Genomic DNA, 17,133 nt, shown 5'->3' with positions numbered 1-17,133 from the left:
ATTGGGATTTTTAAATATAAAGCACCCATAAATGGAACATAATAATGCAATATTTAAGTGCATCATGAAATATCCCTTAAAGACTTTCCATGTGCAAATGTTCAAGGTTAGGAACATTTTTTTTGTTGGAACCTGGTCATTGTCCATCTCTAATTACCCTTGAGAAGGTACAGAATAAATCATTTTGTTCCTCCACGGACTCACCACTCCAGGAGATCATGGTCTAATCTGTGACCCAGGTCTCTGTTCTTTAATATTACTGGTGAACTTATATTTATCAATCTGACAAATCTGCAGAACATCACTGAAGAAGCAAAGTACTTGGTATTTATAGTCTCTATCCAAACAAAAATTATTGGGGCTTCATAATGGACTGAGTAGGTGAATGCAATGACATTTGTGGGTGGCTTTGTGAGAAGTAAAGTGGAGGGGACTGTACTTCTCTGAATATTTACTTAGATTAATCAGCAAAGGAAATGTACAGATGACAGAAAAATATCACTGAGATCTGTTTCAATGATTCCCAAATCCCTGTTTCTATTATTTTTGTAAAAAAAGATTGAAGTAATCCTAAATTGTTAGTCAAATTTGAGTAGTTACTTATAAAATTATGGTATAACTTGCAGAAAAATATCATTTAATATACCAGTGCCCAAGAAGAGCAGGTTGAGCTGCCTCAACAACTATTGCCCAGTTGCATTCGCATCTACTGTGACGAAGTGTTTGCAAGGTTGCTCAAGGCCAGAATCAACTCCTACCTAAGCAGGGACCTGGACCCACTGCAATTCGTCTTTTGCCACAGTAGATTTACAGCAGATGAAACCTCACTGGCTCTCCACTTGGCCTTGGATCACCTGGGTTTATATCAGGCTGTTGTTTTTTGATGACAGCTCAGCATTCCACACAATCATACCTTCAGTTCGATTCAAAAAGCTCCGAGACCTGGCCCTGTGTACTTCCCCCTGCAACTGGAACCTTGACTTCCTCACTGGGAGACGACTGTCAGTCCAATTAGATCAGAAGTATAATTTCCTCCTCGTTGACAATCAACACTGGTGCACCTCAAGTATGCATATTTAACCCACTACTTCACTCTCTACGCTCACAACAGTGAAGCTAGGCACAGCTCAGGTGCCATCTATAAAACTGCCAATGAGGTAACAATTATTGGCAGAACTTTAGATGGTGATTGGTGAAAGAGGTCAGCCGGTTGAGTGGTGTTGCAGCAACAACCTTGCCTGTAAGACTGAAATATGATTTGGAAATCAGGAAGGGGAAGTCGATGAAGCTTATCAAAGGATCAGAAGTGGAAGGGGTGAACAGTTTAAAGCTCCTGGGTGTCAATGTCTCTCAGGATCAATCCTGGGCCCAGCATATGGATGCAATTATAAAGAAGGCACGATGGTGGCTAAATTTCAATAGGAGTTGGAAGAGAATTGGTATGTCACAAAAGACACTCATAAATTTCTATAGAACTGCTGTAGAGAGCTTTCTAACCGGTTGCATCACAATCTGGTATGAAGTGACCACTGCACGGGATTGGATAAAGCTGCAGAAATTTGTAAACTTAGCCAGCTCCGTAATGGATTCTAGTCTCCCCAGGATCAAGGTCACCTTCAAAAGGAGATGCCTGAAAAAGATGGCATCAGTCATTAAGGACCCTCATCACCCAGGACATGCTGTCTTCTCATTGGTACCATCAAGGAGGAGGTGCAGGAGTCTGAAAACACACACTCAAAGTTTCAGGAACAGTTTTTTCCCTACCACCATCAGATTTCTGAATGGACAATCAATCCATGAACACTATCTTACTATTTGTTTTGCTCTTTTTGCACGACTTATTTAATTTTTTACATGTATTTCTTGTGTGCAGTTTTGGTCACCTAATTACAGGAAGGATATTAATAAGGTTGAAAGAGTGCAGAGAAGGTTTACAAGGATGTTGCCGGGCCTTGAGAAACTGAGTTACAGAGAAAGGTTGAATAGGTTAGGATTTTATTCCCTTGAGCGTAGGAGAATGAGGGGTGATTTGATAGAGGTGTATAAAATTATGATGGGTATAGATAGAGTGAATGCAAGCAGGCTTTTTCCACGAGGCCAGGGGAGAAAAAAAACCAGAGGTCATGGGTTAAGGGTGAAGGGGGAAAAGTTTAAAGGGAACATTGGGGGGGCTTCTTCACGCAGAGAGAGGTGAGAGTGTGGAATGAGCTGCCAGATGAAGTGGTGAATGCGGGCTCACTTTTGACATTTAAGAAAATCTTGGACAGGTATATGGATGAGGAGGCTTTGGAGGGATATGGCCCAGGTGCAGGTCAGTGGGACGAGGCAGAAAAATGGTTTGGCACAGCCAAGAAGGGCCAAAAGGCCTGTTTCTGTGCTGTAATGTTCTATGGTTCTTATTGTAATTTGTACTTTTTTTTCTTATGTAGTTCAATATACCACTGTTGTAAACAACACATTTCACAACATATGCCAGTGATATCAAATCTGATTCTGATTTTGACTCTGAAGCTGCAAAGGGTTGTTGACTCAGCCAGTTCAATCACAGGCACAACCCTCCTTCCTTATAATCGAGAACATCTTGAAAAGGCGGCATCCATCATTATGGACTCTCCTCACCCAGGATACGCACTCTTCTCATTACTGCTATCAGGGAAGAGGTACAAGAGCCTGAAGACACACACTCAATGCTTTATGAACAACTTCTTCTCTCTGCCATTTGATTTCTGTAGTTCATGAAACCACGAGCACTACCTCAGTATTCATCTTTTGCGCTATTTATTTATTTATTTTATTGTAACTTATAGTTTTTTTTGTTTTCTACTGTACAGCTAAAACAAAACAACAAACTTCACGAAATATGTCAGTGATGATAAACCTGATTCTGATTCTGAATTCCAAAGATTCATAATCCTCTGAGTGAAGGCGTTTTTTTCCCCTCAATCCTAACTTGCAGACCCTTTCTAGCTCTGAAAAGGGATCTAGTGCTTTCCCAGCATATATGATGAATAAACTCTTCTCGGGCTTCCAGCTGGGTACAGCTATCAATTTTAACTGACGTTTCGATGGCAAACTTTGCCACCTTCATCAGGGATGATGTCTGGGCATGTCTAGTCCGGTAGTATTTATATCCCGATTATCTGTCCCACCTGATTGGTTAGTCCTCATCCAATTAGGGTTCCACTGTCTACTTTGTTTACAATCTATAAATTGGAACTTGATTGTGAACAAGGTGAGACAGCAGAAACCTGACTCGGTGGACACCTCATTAAGTACCTCCTTATGGGCATGCTATGCTGGTGACCAGCACATCCCTGAGTGTGTTAGTTGTTAATGCAAAAACACGTATTTCATTGTATTTTTCAATGTACATATGATAACTCTGAATCTGAAATGTGGTACATCTGACCATAACCACAAAGGGACACATTTCATTCAAGAATGGAGTTTGAACAAGTCACATCATTGGTAGGGATGCTGCTGGAGAGGATACTAATTTATGTACACTTGAAAAGGCAAGTCTGTTGTGTATTTAATATTTCAGTAATAATTGAGTAATGTTGTAAATATATTATTCGATTAAACATTTTGTTGTTTATATAATTCATTATGGGTTATATGCAAAAATGCATGAATTGCACATATCATTTCGTTACCACGTGGTATGTGTGCGCATTGCTTAAAGTAAAAGACATTTCAGTCTCCTGTGCCTTCCCTTGAATTAGTTTAATGTTTTGAAGATACAAAACGTAACATTGGTGTCAAGGTATTCTTGAATCAAACCTGAAACAGGTATTGACCTAGATATTCAAACTAAAAAAAAGCGAGGAATGGCGAGTAAAAAAACACAGTGCAGCACGTGTTCTATGGAAGGGGAGATACAATCAAATTTTTTTTAAAGTTCAGAAAATGAAAAATTTCACAGGTTCATAAAGAGTGAGTACCAGGTGATAATAATTATAAAAGAGCGCAGAAATGGCTGGCAACATCGGAAAGATTAGCATGTTTGATTCCACAAAAGATAACTGACTCGTGTATACTAAGCTAAATGAAGCAAATGAAATAGTCGATGCAAAAGATGCATCAGTTTTGCTGAGTGCCTTGAGTTTAAAGGCATTCAGTTTACTTCGAAGTTTTACTGCTCCAATCAAACCAGCAGAAATGAGCTTGGCTGATATTGTGAAAGTAATGCAGGAACTTTTAGAACCAAAGCCATTGTTAATTGCAGAATGTTTTAGTGGAATTAAAAAGACTGGGAGTCCATTTCAGCATACGTGGCTGAATTGAATAGATAGCCAGAGCATTGTCAGTGCAGTAATGGATTTAATGATGCACTGAAAGATTGCTTTGCTTGTGGAATCTTAAAAGAAAGCTTTGAAAAATGGCTCCCAACTGAAGCGGAGCTCACATTTAAAAGAGCCATTGAAATCACTGTATGAATGGAAACAGCAGACAGAGACGCAATTCAGGGTCTCTGCTGGGAAGAACAGGCCCCCAGTCCTCGGGGTCGCGTTGCCGATGGCCGTTGGCGGGGGCGTCTTAATACACTCGGCAGAGGATGGTGCTCGGAGAAGCTGTGCTGGAGGGGATGGTCGGAGGCTCGACGGACTCGGAGTCTGCTGCGGTCAGGTTGCTTTCACTGTGTGCTGCATCTGCGAGCCTGAGTTGGGCGGTGCCATGGAAGTCCATAGCGGGGGTATTCCCTTCTGCCGCCGGTGTGGGATGACGAGTCAATTGGGGACCCTGAGGGACTTGTGGAATCTGTGTGGTGGTTTCTTTCGAACTTATAGTCTTTTAACATCTTTGGACTATTTTTACTGTGCCCATGGTCTGTTTTTTTATCAATTATGCTATTGCTTGCACTGTTGTAACTATGTGGTTTTGTGCAGGTCTTGTAGTTTTAGTTTTTTTGTTTTGTAGTGCGATATTAATACGCAGCAGCCTCTCCGGACTCTGGATTGGGGATTGCCAAACGTTACGTGGATTTTCTGGTGTAGTCTGTTTTGTCGTGTGCTTTTGTGATATCATTTTGGGGGAACGTTGTCTCATTTTTTAACTGCATTGCATTTGTGGTTTCTGAATGACAATAAACTGAATCTGAATCTGAATTGACTTACAGATGGGGATGCAAGTGAGCATATACAAAATTACAACATCTAAACAGAAATGTGTGTGACTGAACACATTGTGTTACCGTTACAGCAGGGGCTCACAAACTCCAGACCAATGCAGATTTAAAGGTGAAACTTGCAGAAAATACAACATATTAGGATACATACCAAGGACGTCAGGTAGATGAGAAAGGAAAGCAAAAGGGGAGATCGGATCATAAAGGGACCAATGGAAGGATTAATAAGAGAATACTCCAGTGAACTAAGTGTGCTTTACCTAGATCAAGATGCACAAACTAAGAAGAAGAAAAAGGAGGAAGGGAAAGGTAGCTACCGCAGCCTGAACCACTATCTGCATTCTCAGAATGGAGGAAGCCCCACAACTGAGACTGTTTTCACAGACACAAGTCTCACCTGCCAAGCAGAAAGATTCCCCTTGTCGGATAAGTCATTATCCCACAGGAATAAGAAATCCTCCACAGCAATTAAATCTTTAGGGCTGAATGGGACCATTTAAAATTTACTGTGCTGTGGGCATCTGTATATAGTAGTTGTATAATATAGTTGAGATGCATTCTGTATTGAGTTGGAGTTTATAGCTAAATAGGGAGGAGTGTTGTGTATTTAATATTCCACCGATATTTGAGTAATCTTGTAAGTATATTGTTTGATTAAGCATTCTTAAAATAAAAGATGAAGTTAGATCCACGTTTTGGACTCCCATCTCTTCCTTTAGTTTAATGTTTTGAAGTTATAAAACATAACATCGTTTGCTTAGCGACAGTCAGTAAGCTTTGTGTAGGTCAGGCCAAGCCTTACTAACTTGGTCAAACTTTTATTTTGAGGTGACAAAGGAGCTTGATGAGGAAAAGGCAGTGACGTCTTCCACACAGACTTTAGTAAGACACTTGATAAGCTCCCTCATGGTAAGTTGATTCAGAAAACAGAGATGCATGAGCTCCACGGTGCATTGAAGATTTGGATTCAGAACTGCCTTGCCCATAGAGGAGAGAGCAGGGTAAAAGGCTGTAGCCAATCAAGTGGCTACTGAGTTTATGTTCATGCTCTTCTGCTACTGTAGCCCATCCACTTCAAGGTTTGATGTGTTATGTGTTCAGAGATGTTTTACCACCATTGTAACACAGGTTACTTGAGTTACTAACACCCTCCTGTCAGCTTGAACCAGTCTGGCCTTTCTCTTCTGACCTCTCTCATCAACCAGGCATTTTCACCCACAGAACTGCCACTCACTGGGTGGTTTTGTTTCTCGCCCCATTTTCTGTAAACTCTAGAGACTGTTGTGTATGAACAGACAAGTGTAACTATTTCAAGGCCAAGATGATGCTTGAGATGAGATACTTGACCTGAGCCCAACAAGACATGCCTCTATATGTTGGGATAGGGTTGGGTATTGAAAAGACCCTTGGGCTCAGCTCAGTTATGAACTTCACCTTGATGAGATCGGACTTGTGATTTGTTTTAGAAGATTGAACTGAAATAGGTGATTCTGCTGCTCCATTAACTTAAATATTTCTAATTGCAAATATGGAAAAAGGGGTTTACAAATCTGAAGCAACCAGAATGCCAAATCAAAGGTGGTGATGAATTGGCGTATAGGAGGGAGGTTGAAAATCTGGTTGACTACAGGAGGAAGAAACAGAGGTTCAAGAGCCAGTCCTCATCAGGGAATCAGAGGTGAAGAACGTCAGTACTTTAAATTCCTTGGCATTGTCATTTCAGAGGATCTGTCCTTCGACCAGCACGTAAGTGCCATTACAAAGAATGTATGACAGCACTTCTACTTTCATTGAAGTCTGCATAGATTCAACATGCCATCTAAAACTTTGACAAACTTCTATAGATGCACAGTGGAGAAAATCTTGACTGGTTGCATCCATACTGGCCATACTGAAACACTTATGTCCAGAAACAACTGCAATCTACAAATCATTGAACAGGTATGAGGCAAGGGCAGTGGAAACAGACAGAACAAAAAGTCTTTGTTCTTGCCATAGGGTGACAGGAACGGAGGTGGCCATTTTGTGTGCTATTTGGTAAACTGATTCTTGCTCTGGGGTAGTTTATTCAGAGCAGTTGCACATGGACACAAGGATTTTCAGCTAATGATCTGCTAAACCTGAGACCACTCTATGATAAGAAGCTATTTGTTTGCAGAAGGAGCAGCTTGTGATCTGGTCATCTGGGCCCAGTGTTTGGCTGACTTGGTTAAACTGATTTGAACCAGTCTGAATTAGAAATTGACTAAGGAAGAAGGCTGAAGGGAGAGCTATAAAGCAATACTACTTGTAACCTGGGCCACATCCAATGAGAAGGTGACACAGGTCAGTCAGATGACCACAAACCAACAAAGTGAAACGTCATAGATTGATCAGATAAGGAAAAGAATGAGAATAGAGGAGTTTGGGAGTACAGGCAGTGACAACTCTCTGGAGACGAACCATCGCAATGTGAAGGACCACATGTCGGACTTGTGGAGATCATATCTGGACCTCAAGGAACACCTGGCCAGCATAGACTCTTTCCCCTGGGTATTACCTTTTCTATTCCTTGACTGTTCATGGAGGTCAGGGAAACCTAGCAGGTGTGCACACAGGTATTCAGTTGTGTGAATTCACATGCTTATTAGTTGAGACATAAAGATACTTGCCAGTAAATACAGATTCTCTCTGTGCCTAAATGAATATTATTGTTGAGTTAATTCTTGTAAAACCATCATTGCCAGTGAATGGAAAGTAGTTGACATAGCCAGCCCATCGCAGGAAAAGCCCCCCCCCCACCACCCCCCATCATTGAGTACTTCTGCCACAAGAAGGCAATCCTCCAGGATAGCAATCTCAGGGTTGCTACCAGTGCCACGTGCAGGTTAGTTTAGAAATAGTAAGATAGTGCAGATCAACACGTGGCTGAAGACATGCTGCAGGAGGGAGGGCTTCAGATTTATAGATAATTGGGCAGTTTTCCAGGGAAGGTGGGACCTGTTCCGGCGGGACGGTTTACATCTGAACAGGAGGGGGACAAATATTCTTGCGGGTAGGTTTGCTAGAGAGGCTCCAGTGGATTTAAACTAATATGAGGGGGGACGGGAACCAGAGTGTAGGAACAGATGTATGGGAGAAGGAAGAAAAAGAACACAGTAAAGTTCTTTGTACTGTTAGAGATAAGCAGAGAGGAAGAGGTGGAGAATTTCTTAAATGCATTTATTTAAATGCTAGGAGCATTGAAAGAAAGGTGGATGAGCTTAGAGCATGGACTGATACCTGGAAATATGTTGTTGTAGCTATTAGTGAAACATGGTTGCAGGAGGGGTGTGATTGGCAACTAAATATTCCTGGATTTCGTTGCTTCAGGTGCGATTAGAGGGCTCGTCTAGGGAGACTATTTGGGTGGAATTAAGGAATGGGAAAGGTGTAGTAACACTTATAGGGGTGTATTATAGACCACCTAATGGGGACAAGAATCAGAGGAGCAAATTTGCAAGGAGATAGCAGATATTTGTAGTAAGCACAGGGTTGTGACTGTGGGAGATTTTAACTTTCCACACATAGACTGGGAAGCCCATACTGTAAAAGGGATTGATGGTTTGGAGTTTGTAAAATGTGTGCAGGATAGTTTTTTGCAGCAATACATAGAGGTACCAACTAGAGAAGGGGCAGTGTTGGATCTCCTGTTAGGGAATGAAATAGGTCAGGTGTCAGAGGTATGTGTTGGGGAGATATTGGAAACTTGGTTAGGAAAAAGAGAGATATCTACAATAAATATAGGCCGCATGGAGTAAATGAGGTGCTCGAGAAATATAAAGAATGTAAGAATCTTAAGAAAGAATTAGAAAAGCTAAAAGAAGACACAAAATTGCTTTGGCAAGTAAGGTGAAAATAAATCCGAAGGGTTTCTACAGTTATATTAATAGCAAAAGGATAGTGAGGGATAAAATTCGTCCCTTAGAGAATCAGAGTGGACAGCTATGTGTGGAGCTGAAAGAGATGGGGGAGATTTTGAAGAATTTCATTTCTTCAGTATTCACTAAGGAGAAGGATATTGAATTGTGTAAGGTAAGGGAAACAAGTAGGGAAGTTATGGAAACTATGACGATTAAAGAGGAGGAAGTACTGGTGCTTTTAAGGAATATAAAAGTGGATATATCTCCGGGTCCTGACAGGATATTCCCTAGGACCTTGAGGGAGGTTAGTGTAGAAATAACAGGGGCTCTGACAGAAATATTTCAAATGTCATTAGAAACGGGGATGGTGCCAGAGGATTAGCATATTACTCATGTGATTGCATTGTTTAAAAAGGGTTCTAAGAGTAAACCTAGCAATTATAGGCCAGTCAGTTTGCCGTCAGTGGTGGGTAAATTAATGGAAAGTATTCTTAGAGATGGTATATATAATTATCTGGATAGACAGGGTCTGATTAGGAACGGTCAACATGGATTTGTGCGTGGAAGGTCATGTTTGACAAATCTTATTGAATATTTTGAAGAGGTTACGAGGAAAGTTGACGAGGGCAAAGCAGTGGATGTTGTCTATATGGACTTCAGTAAGGCCTTTGACAAGGTTCCACACAGAAGGTTAGTTAGGAAGGTTCAATCGTTAGGTATTAATATTGAAGTAGTAAAATGGATTCAACAGTGGCTGGATGGGAGATGCCAGAGAGTAGTGGTGGATAACTGTTTGTCAGGTTGGAGGCCGGTAACTAGTGGTGTGCCTCAGGGATCGGTACTGGGTCCAATGTTGTTTGTCATATACATTAATGATCTGGATGATGGGGTGGTAGATTGGATTAGTAAGTATGCAGATGATACTAAGGTAGGTGGCGTTGTGGATAATGAAGTAGGTTTTCAAAGTTTGCAGAGAGATTTAGGCCAGTTAGAAGAGTGGGCTGTTAGGGTCCGGTCTGGAGCCCGCCTTCCGGGTCTTGCTCTGGTCCGTGGGCTCCGGACTCCGGGCCTTGCAGCCAGCCCTCCTGTCACACGGAGCCATTGGATCATCTTGGCTTAAGGAGGTACACCTGTTGCCTATTAGGGGACAGGTGTTTATAAGGGGCTCAGGGAGTGAGCCTAGTGGTGGGGTTGTCCTGTTCTGAAGCCAGTTTAACTGCTCTGTACCTGGACTGCTGGCTCTGAATCCTGTTTGTATCCTGTTCTGCCCTGGTTGCTGCCCTACTTGGAATCCTGTTCTACCCTGGTTGCTGCCCTGCTCAGAATCCTGCTCTGCCCTGGTTGCTGGTCTGTTCTGTATATGCTCTATCCTGTTTGTCTTGTTCCCCTGCTTTTCTCCTGTGTGCTGGTCCTGCTGTTCTGCCTTATTCTCCTTGCTCGTGCTGCCACGCTGTCAGTCGCCTTTCCCAAATTATCTGTGTATCACAGTAGTCCTGCTGTTCACCCTGGATCCAGCTTCCTTCTGATCCCTTGCCTCCTTTGGGCAGGTCCAGTCGGACTGCTGCTGCCCAGTGGTGGTTCTGCCCCTTCCTACCTGTTGCCTCCATTGGGTAGATCTGGCTGGACTGCTGCTGCCGCCTGGAGGGGGTTCTGCCCCTTCCACCTTTTGCTCCCTAAGGGTTGTGCCCTGCACCTGCCCAGGTGTCCGTGACTGGCCCAGGCCTCTGTGTTTTCCTCCTGGGAGGTGGCCCTGCCCTAGGGACTCCTACCCTTTCCTCCCCTCATTTCCCATGGATTCGAACTCTGGGACCCAGCCCCACCTGCCTTACCCCTCACATGCCATGGCATCCCCATCCTGTCCTTCAGTTCTTCAGTGTCTGCGTCCTGCATTTGGGTCCAATCCAGTCCCCATTCCTGACATGGACTGAGCGATGGCAGATGGAGTTTAATGCTGTTAAGTGCGAGGTGCTACATTTTGATAGGAATAATCCAAATAGGATATACATGGTAAATACTAGGGCATTGAAGAATGCAGTAGAACAGAGTGATAATGGTGCATAGTTCCTTGAAGGTGGAATTTCATGTGGATAGGGTGGTGAAGAAAGCTTTTGGTATGCTGGCCTTTATAAATCAGAGCATTGAGTATAGGAGTTGGGATGTAATGTTAAAATTGTAGAAGGCATTGGTAAGGCTGAATTTGGAGTATTGTGTACAGTTCTGGTCACTGAATTATAGGAAAGATGTCAACAAAATAGAGAGAGTACAGAGAAGATTTACTGGAATGTTACCTGGGTTTCAGCACCTATGTTACTGGGAAAGGTTGAACAAGTTAGGTCTTTATTCTTTGCAGCATAGAAGGTTGAGGGGGTGACTTGATAGAGGTATTTAAAATTATGAGGGGGATAGATAGAGTTGACGTGGATAGGCTTTTTCCATTGAGAGTAGGGGAGATTCAAACAAGAGGACATGAGTTGAGACTTGGGAGGCAAAAGTATAAGGATAACATGAAGGGGAATTTCTTTACTCAGAGAGTGGTAGCTGTGTGGAATGAGTTTCCAGTAGAAGTGGTAGAGGCAGGTTCGGTATTGTCATTTAAAGCAAAATTGGATAGGTATGTGGACAGGAAAGGAATGGAGGGTTATGAGCTGAGTGCAGGTCAGTGGGAGTAGGTGAGATTAAGCGTTCAGCATGGACTAGAAGGGCCAAGATGGCCTGTTTCCATGCTGTAATTGTTATATGGTTCTATGGTTAAAGCAGCATCCATCATCAAGGACCCCACCAACCAGGCCATGTGCTCTTCTCACTGCTGCCATTGGGAAGGAGATACAGGAGCTTTAGGTCCCACACCAGCAGGTTCAGGAACAGTTATTACCCTTCAGCCACCAGGCTTCTGAACCAGTGTGAATAACTTTACTCACCTGAGCTCTAAACTGATTCCACAACCTATGGACTCACTTTCAAGGAAACTGCATATCATGTATCAATGTTATTTATTACTTATCTATTATTATTTTTTCTTGTATTAGCACTGTTTGCCTTTCTTTTTGCACATTGGTTGTTTGTCCATCTTTGAGTGTTTTTTTTCTCATTGACTCTACTGTATTTCTTTTACTCTACTGTGAGTGCTGCAAGAAACCAAATCCCAGGGTAGTATAGGGTGACGTATTTCAAAAATAACTTTACTTTGAATGACTGAACAATTTATAGGATCAGACTGTGCCATGCATTTCTATAAAATCAGCATGCAATGATAGAAAAGGCAATGTGTACTCTTTACAAGTTAACATTCAGAACAAGTGACACATTACGTCTGTAATGTTTCTGTGCTGCTGGATATTTCTATATTCTGCAGCTCTATTTTTAATTTTCAATATATTTACTACAATATGTTACCTTGCCTCATCTTGCACGCCCATCATGTATATGCAAATAATTTTCTGTCTATGGTTTCATCTGAGGTTCACACTGTTGTGGGAATAGATCTTGTGACAAGTCTGCATAGGTATTACTTGCCATTATGGAAAAAGTCTTGAATTCCATTGGGCGCCAGGAATGTCCCAACATCTCACTTTGTAAAAGAGTCAGTAGAGCCCTTTTCCACAATTCCAAAGGCTGCCACACACAACATCAGTCTGCATACCCTGTCGACCAGTACTCCATTTGAATTGCATTACAGAAACTTCAGTGCAATATTCCACAACTCTGGTTAGACTCTCTATGGGCTTGAGTGGAGGGTACAAAGCACCAGTTACTCAAGATGATTGATGATGTAAAAGCAAAACTGTGTTGCTATTTGCAAAATAAAATGCAAATTGCTGGTGGAACTTACTGGGTCAAGCAGCATCTGTGGAGGAAGAGATATTTCAATTCAATTCAAGTTTGTGTTATTCAGCCATGCATGAATAACCATGAATATGGCCAAACAAGACAGCGTTGCTCCGGGGCCAAGATGCAAATCAAAGTACCAATAGTCATACACAGCACACAGCATACATAGCACATGCAGAGAGCAAGCACGAGTAAGATATCAGTAAAATACAGCCACGGAAGAAAATATATTCCCGATGCGGAGTCCGTGAATGCCGCAGTTGAACACAATACAGCTTGTCTCCTGCCAAGAATGCTAGGGAGGTGGGGGGCAGCACCGCCTCTAGCTGGTCGCCACACCACACCACCCTGGGTGGAGCGTACCGGCTTCGAGGCCTCTCTCCTGGTGGCTGTCAGCAGGTGACACTGAGGCTCGAGGCCTGGTCCTCGCTGCAACTGAGGCCACGCCGCTCCCCCGCCACCCGCCAATATATCAGTGAACTGAACTTGCAGCATCCCACATTAACAGTGTCCAAGTGGGTCTTGCGACCGCAAGAAAGGCGACTAAGGCGGTCACTCGCTATTAGACAGCAAGCCTCCTTCGCCCACTGACTCCTCCTAAGCCTCTCTGCCGCAGGCAGCTGCAAGATCTGCACCAAGTACAGTTCCTTCAGTTCCTCCGCCAACGAGCAACCTGCAGTACATCAAGCTCTAAATGTCTAGCAGGCTCTTGCGATAATAAAAAATACATTTTCAAAGGATAGTATTGACCTTGTAGAATCTGCTGTGATCGAACACGCTGCTATCTTATGGGAAACGGGAAGATTGAGACCCTGTAAAAGGAGCCATCAAGTCAAACGTGCCTGTATCTCCATAGATGTACCTGACCCACTGAGTTCCTACACCATTTCATTGCTCCAGATTACAGTATCTGCCCACCCATGTTTCTAAGATATTGCTACACTAGTCTTCTAAATATATTTCAGTTTCCCAGTATAAAATCCTCTTCAAATGTGAAGCCTTAAAATTTTCTGTTATTTATATTTAACTATTTATGCTTTCAGGTGGAGAACAAAACAGAACTTGGACTACAGCTTTTTAATGATGTATGCTCAAGCCAAAGGAGTGTTTTATTTACAGGTATAGTAACAGTAACTTTATACTACTTGTTATACAAACGTAGAACCTTTAAGAAATCAATTTCATCCAACCATCTAGTACTATATGGACCACTCACAGTTCATCTCATGGGAACTAGATTTAACAATTTAAAAGCTCTCAAATCAAATAAAGAAAGGCACTAAAGGTTATGACAACTTCACTGAAGATCATTAATTTGAACTTCCATCATAATCAGTAGTGTAAACGTTGACTAGACTCTTTTCCATAGAGGCTACCTATGCTGAGTTCCTCCAGCAATTTGTGTATATAACTACACTCATTCTACTTCTGGTGTTCCCACAACTTTTAGAGCTCTTTATTTTGCCTTCGGGCCTTTTTTTACACACCTGTCTTTGTAACTGTCCTGAATCATGGGAAGTTCACAACTACAGATGCGCTGAGCTGTCCGCACCACTCTCTGGAGGGACCTGCAATTAAAGGAGGTACAGTTCCCATACCAGGCAGTGATGCAGCCAGTCAGGATGCTCTCAATTGTGCCCCTGTACAAAGTGCTTAGGCTTTGGGGGCCCATACCAAACCTTGTCAACTGTCTGAGGTGATAGAGGCACTGCTGTACCTTTTTCACCACACAGCCGGTATGTACAGACCACGTGAGATCCTCAGTGATGTTTATGCCGAGGAACTTAAAGCTGTTCACTCTCTCAACCCCAGATCCATTGATATCAATAGGGGCCAACCTGTCTCCATTTCTCCTGTAGTCCAAAATCTGCTGCTTTGTTTTTGTGACATTCAGGAAGAGGTTGTGTTCTTGACACCAAAGTGTCAGGGTGATGACTTCGTCTCTGTAGGCTGCCTCATTATTATTTGAGATTAGGTCAATCAGTGTAGTATCGTCAGCAAATTTAATTAGCAGATTGGAGTTGTGGTTGGCAACACATTCATGGGTGTGTGTAGGCCTCCGTTAATCTCGATACACCATGGATTTGCACCTTGGGATGTTTCCAGGGCGCAAGCTGCAAGTCTCCCTTCTCCACGCAACCAATGTTGTCCAAGGGAAGGGCATTAGGACGGGTATACATGCGTATACAGAGAGTAAAGGAGGGGGCTTAGTACACATCCCTGAGGGCCACGTGTGTTGAGGGTCAGAGGGGCAGAACTGAGGGAGCCCACTCTTACCACCTGCTGGCGATCTGACAGGATCCAGCTACACAAGGCAGGGTGAAGGCTGAGGTCTCTGAGCTTCTTGTTGAGCCTGGAGGGAATTATGGTACTGAATGCTGAACTGTAGTCTACAAACAGCTTTGGCAGTGGTAAAAGCATGATCTCATCCTTGGTGAATACTTCACATTTTCCTTACATCAAATCTGTGAAAAATCCTGAAAGGGTAATTGGTCTTTCTGCAGTGTTGCTATCTTCTTAATTGAAGTGTCCTTTGAGTTGACACATCCCAAAGGCATTGTGTGTTAATCTGCACTGTGTGGTGTATGGTGACTGACCACTGCAAGTTTCTCCTGGTATGAGTATGAGTGTTAGAATCTGAGATGAGCTGATAGGGCAAATTTTAAAAATGCATTATTATAATAAAGGGTGATTATTGGTCACATGGACAGAGTGGGCCGAACGGCCTCTTTCCATGCTTTAAATCTCTATAACTATATAGAAGTCTGACATGAAAGGGATGATTTAACAAAATCTCCTTTCTCAGATATTCTTTGGTGAATTTAACTGTGGTTAATCTGTACAATCAGCAGTCCAAGAGAGTGTACTGTCCTCCAGATATCAGGATAGAATAGAAACAAGGAAGAAAGTAAACAGCACTTCCTTTCCCATTTTTTACTCCTTGATTTCCTTTGCCAATTCAAACAATGGCATTTAAAAATTCTCTTTTATACTGAATAAACATTGATTCAGATTAATTAAGATGTCATATGTCCATTGGAACATACAGTGAAATGTGTTGTTTGCGGTAAGAACCAACCCAGCCCAGGGATATGCTGCAGGAAGCCCGCAGGTGTAGCTAAACATTCGCCCATCAACATAGCATCCCCACCACGTTCACAGAACACACAAGCGACCACAACAGCACAACAAGGCTCGGACAGGCTGTCTCTGGCCCTTCAGGGGACTCGCAGACATTACACAGAATCGCTTAAAACTCCTCTCCCCCCACAGTTGTTGTTCCACCTGCTGAGTTGCTCGAGCAGTTTGTTCCATCAATGATTGTGTTTCGAGAGTAAATATACATTCTATGCTTGCATGGCATCTATTTTGAGCTACATGGTATTTAGATTTAAAATAATTTTAGGAGGGGTTGTGTCATTTTGCATTACAATTACTTCTCAGTCATATGCAAATACAAACTGTTGAAAGCAACCTGCTAGGCAAAAGAGCCTGTGTTAGGACTATACAGGTTAATGAGCACTTTCCCATTCTAGCAGAGAACGTTAATGACTGTTACCGATGGCATTAGATTTCACTGAATAGAGAATATCTAATTATCTAGTAGGCTCAATTCATGATTTCGCTGACTTCATAGAAAAAGAACATAACTGAGAACTAATTTGTGAATGGAAATAGCAGTAACCCACTTTGTGACTTAGAGGCTGAAGAAAAGCTTGAAGGCTTTTCTTTTGAAGTGAGGTGAATGAAGTTTCCTAAAGCCACATTGGCTGACCTTAATATAATTGGGGTGCCATAACCTACCAGATCTGTGTTGAATCCTTCCCATTTGTTTGTGGTCTTGGCGCTTGTCATGGCTGTGTGAATGATGGGGTGGGATGACCTGCTTTCCAGCTAGAATAGGCTGAACGATTGCACTTCCACCAGAGCTACACAATGCAATTACAATCAGAATAATAAAGCCATAAATGTAACAATTTTGTATTACTTAGTGATCCGATACTTTTATGAGTGCCGGTTCCACTGGTAACAGTTAATAAGGCAATTTGACAAATTAAAAATTAAAAACACTTAAATAGTACATGAATTTGATATATGCAGTCAGAAAATCTTCACTCTCTTTTCATGTGGTCTGTCTGTTGCATTTGAGCGTGCACATGCCCGAATCCTTTGTCCTTTCATCCCATTCTGTAATGTCTTTGTCTATCAATAAAAACCAAAAGCAGCCTAAGGCAATTAATATCTGTGTAACTCTGATCCAAATGCTGCAGATTTACACATCCTTTCATAGTCTAT

At 42.3% G+C, this 17,133-nt stretch overlaps 1 protein-coding gene across 4 annotated transcripts in view; it reads left to right on the top strand.

Annotated features, from left to right (window-relative positions):
* LOC140726403 (alpha-1,3-mannosyl-glycoprotein 4-beta-N-acetylglucosaminyltransferase B-like) overlaps positions 1 to 17,133 on the top strand; it is a 203,860-nt gene that overhangs the window by 121,161 nt on the left and 65,566 nt on the right. For all 4 annotated transcript variants that reach the window (XM_073042738.1, XM_073042737.1, XM_073042739.1 and 1 more), the window contains exon 7: positions 13,881 to 13,956. In XM_073042738.1, coding sequence (XP_072898839.1) covers positions 13,881 to 13,956 — 76 coding nt within the window. The remainder of the gene's footprint in view (positions 1 to 13,880; positions 13,957 to 17,133) is intronic.

The sequence above is a fragment of the Hemitrygon akajei genome, chromosome 4, assembly GCF_048418815.1.
Source record: "Hemitrygon akajei chromosome 4, sHemAka1.3, whole genome shotgun sequence".
NCBI lineage: Eukaryota > Metazoa > Chordata > Chondrichthyes > Myliobatiformes > Dasyatidae > Hemitrygon > Hemitrygon akajei.
This window is presented reverse-complemented; position numbering and strand designations above follow the sequence as displayed.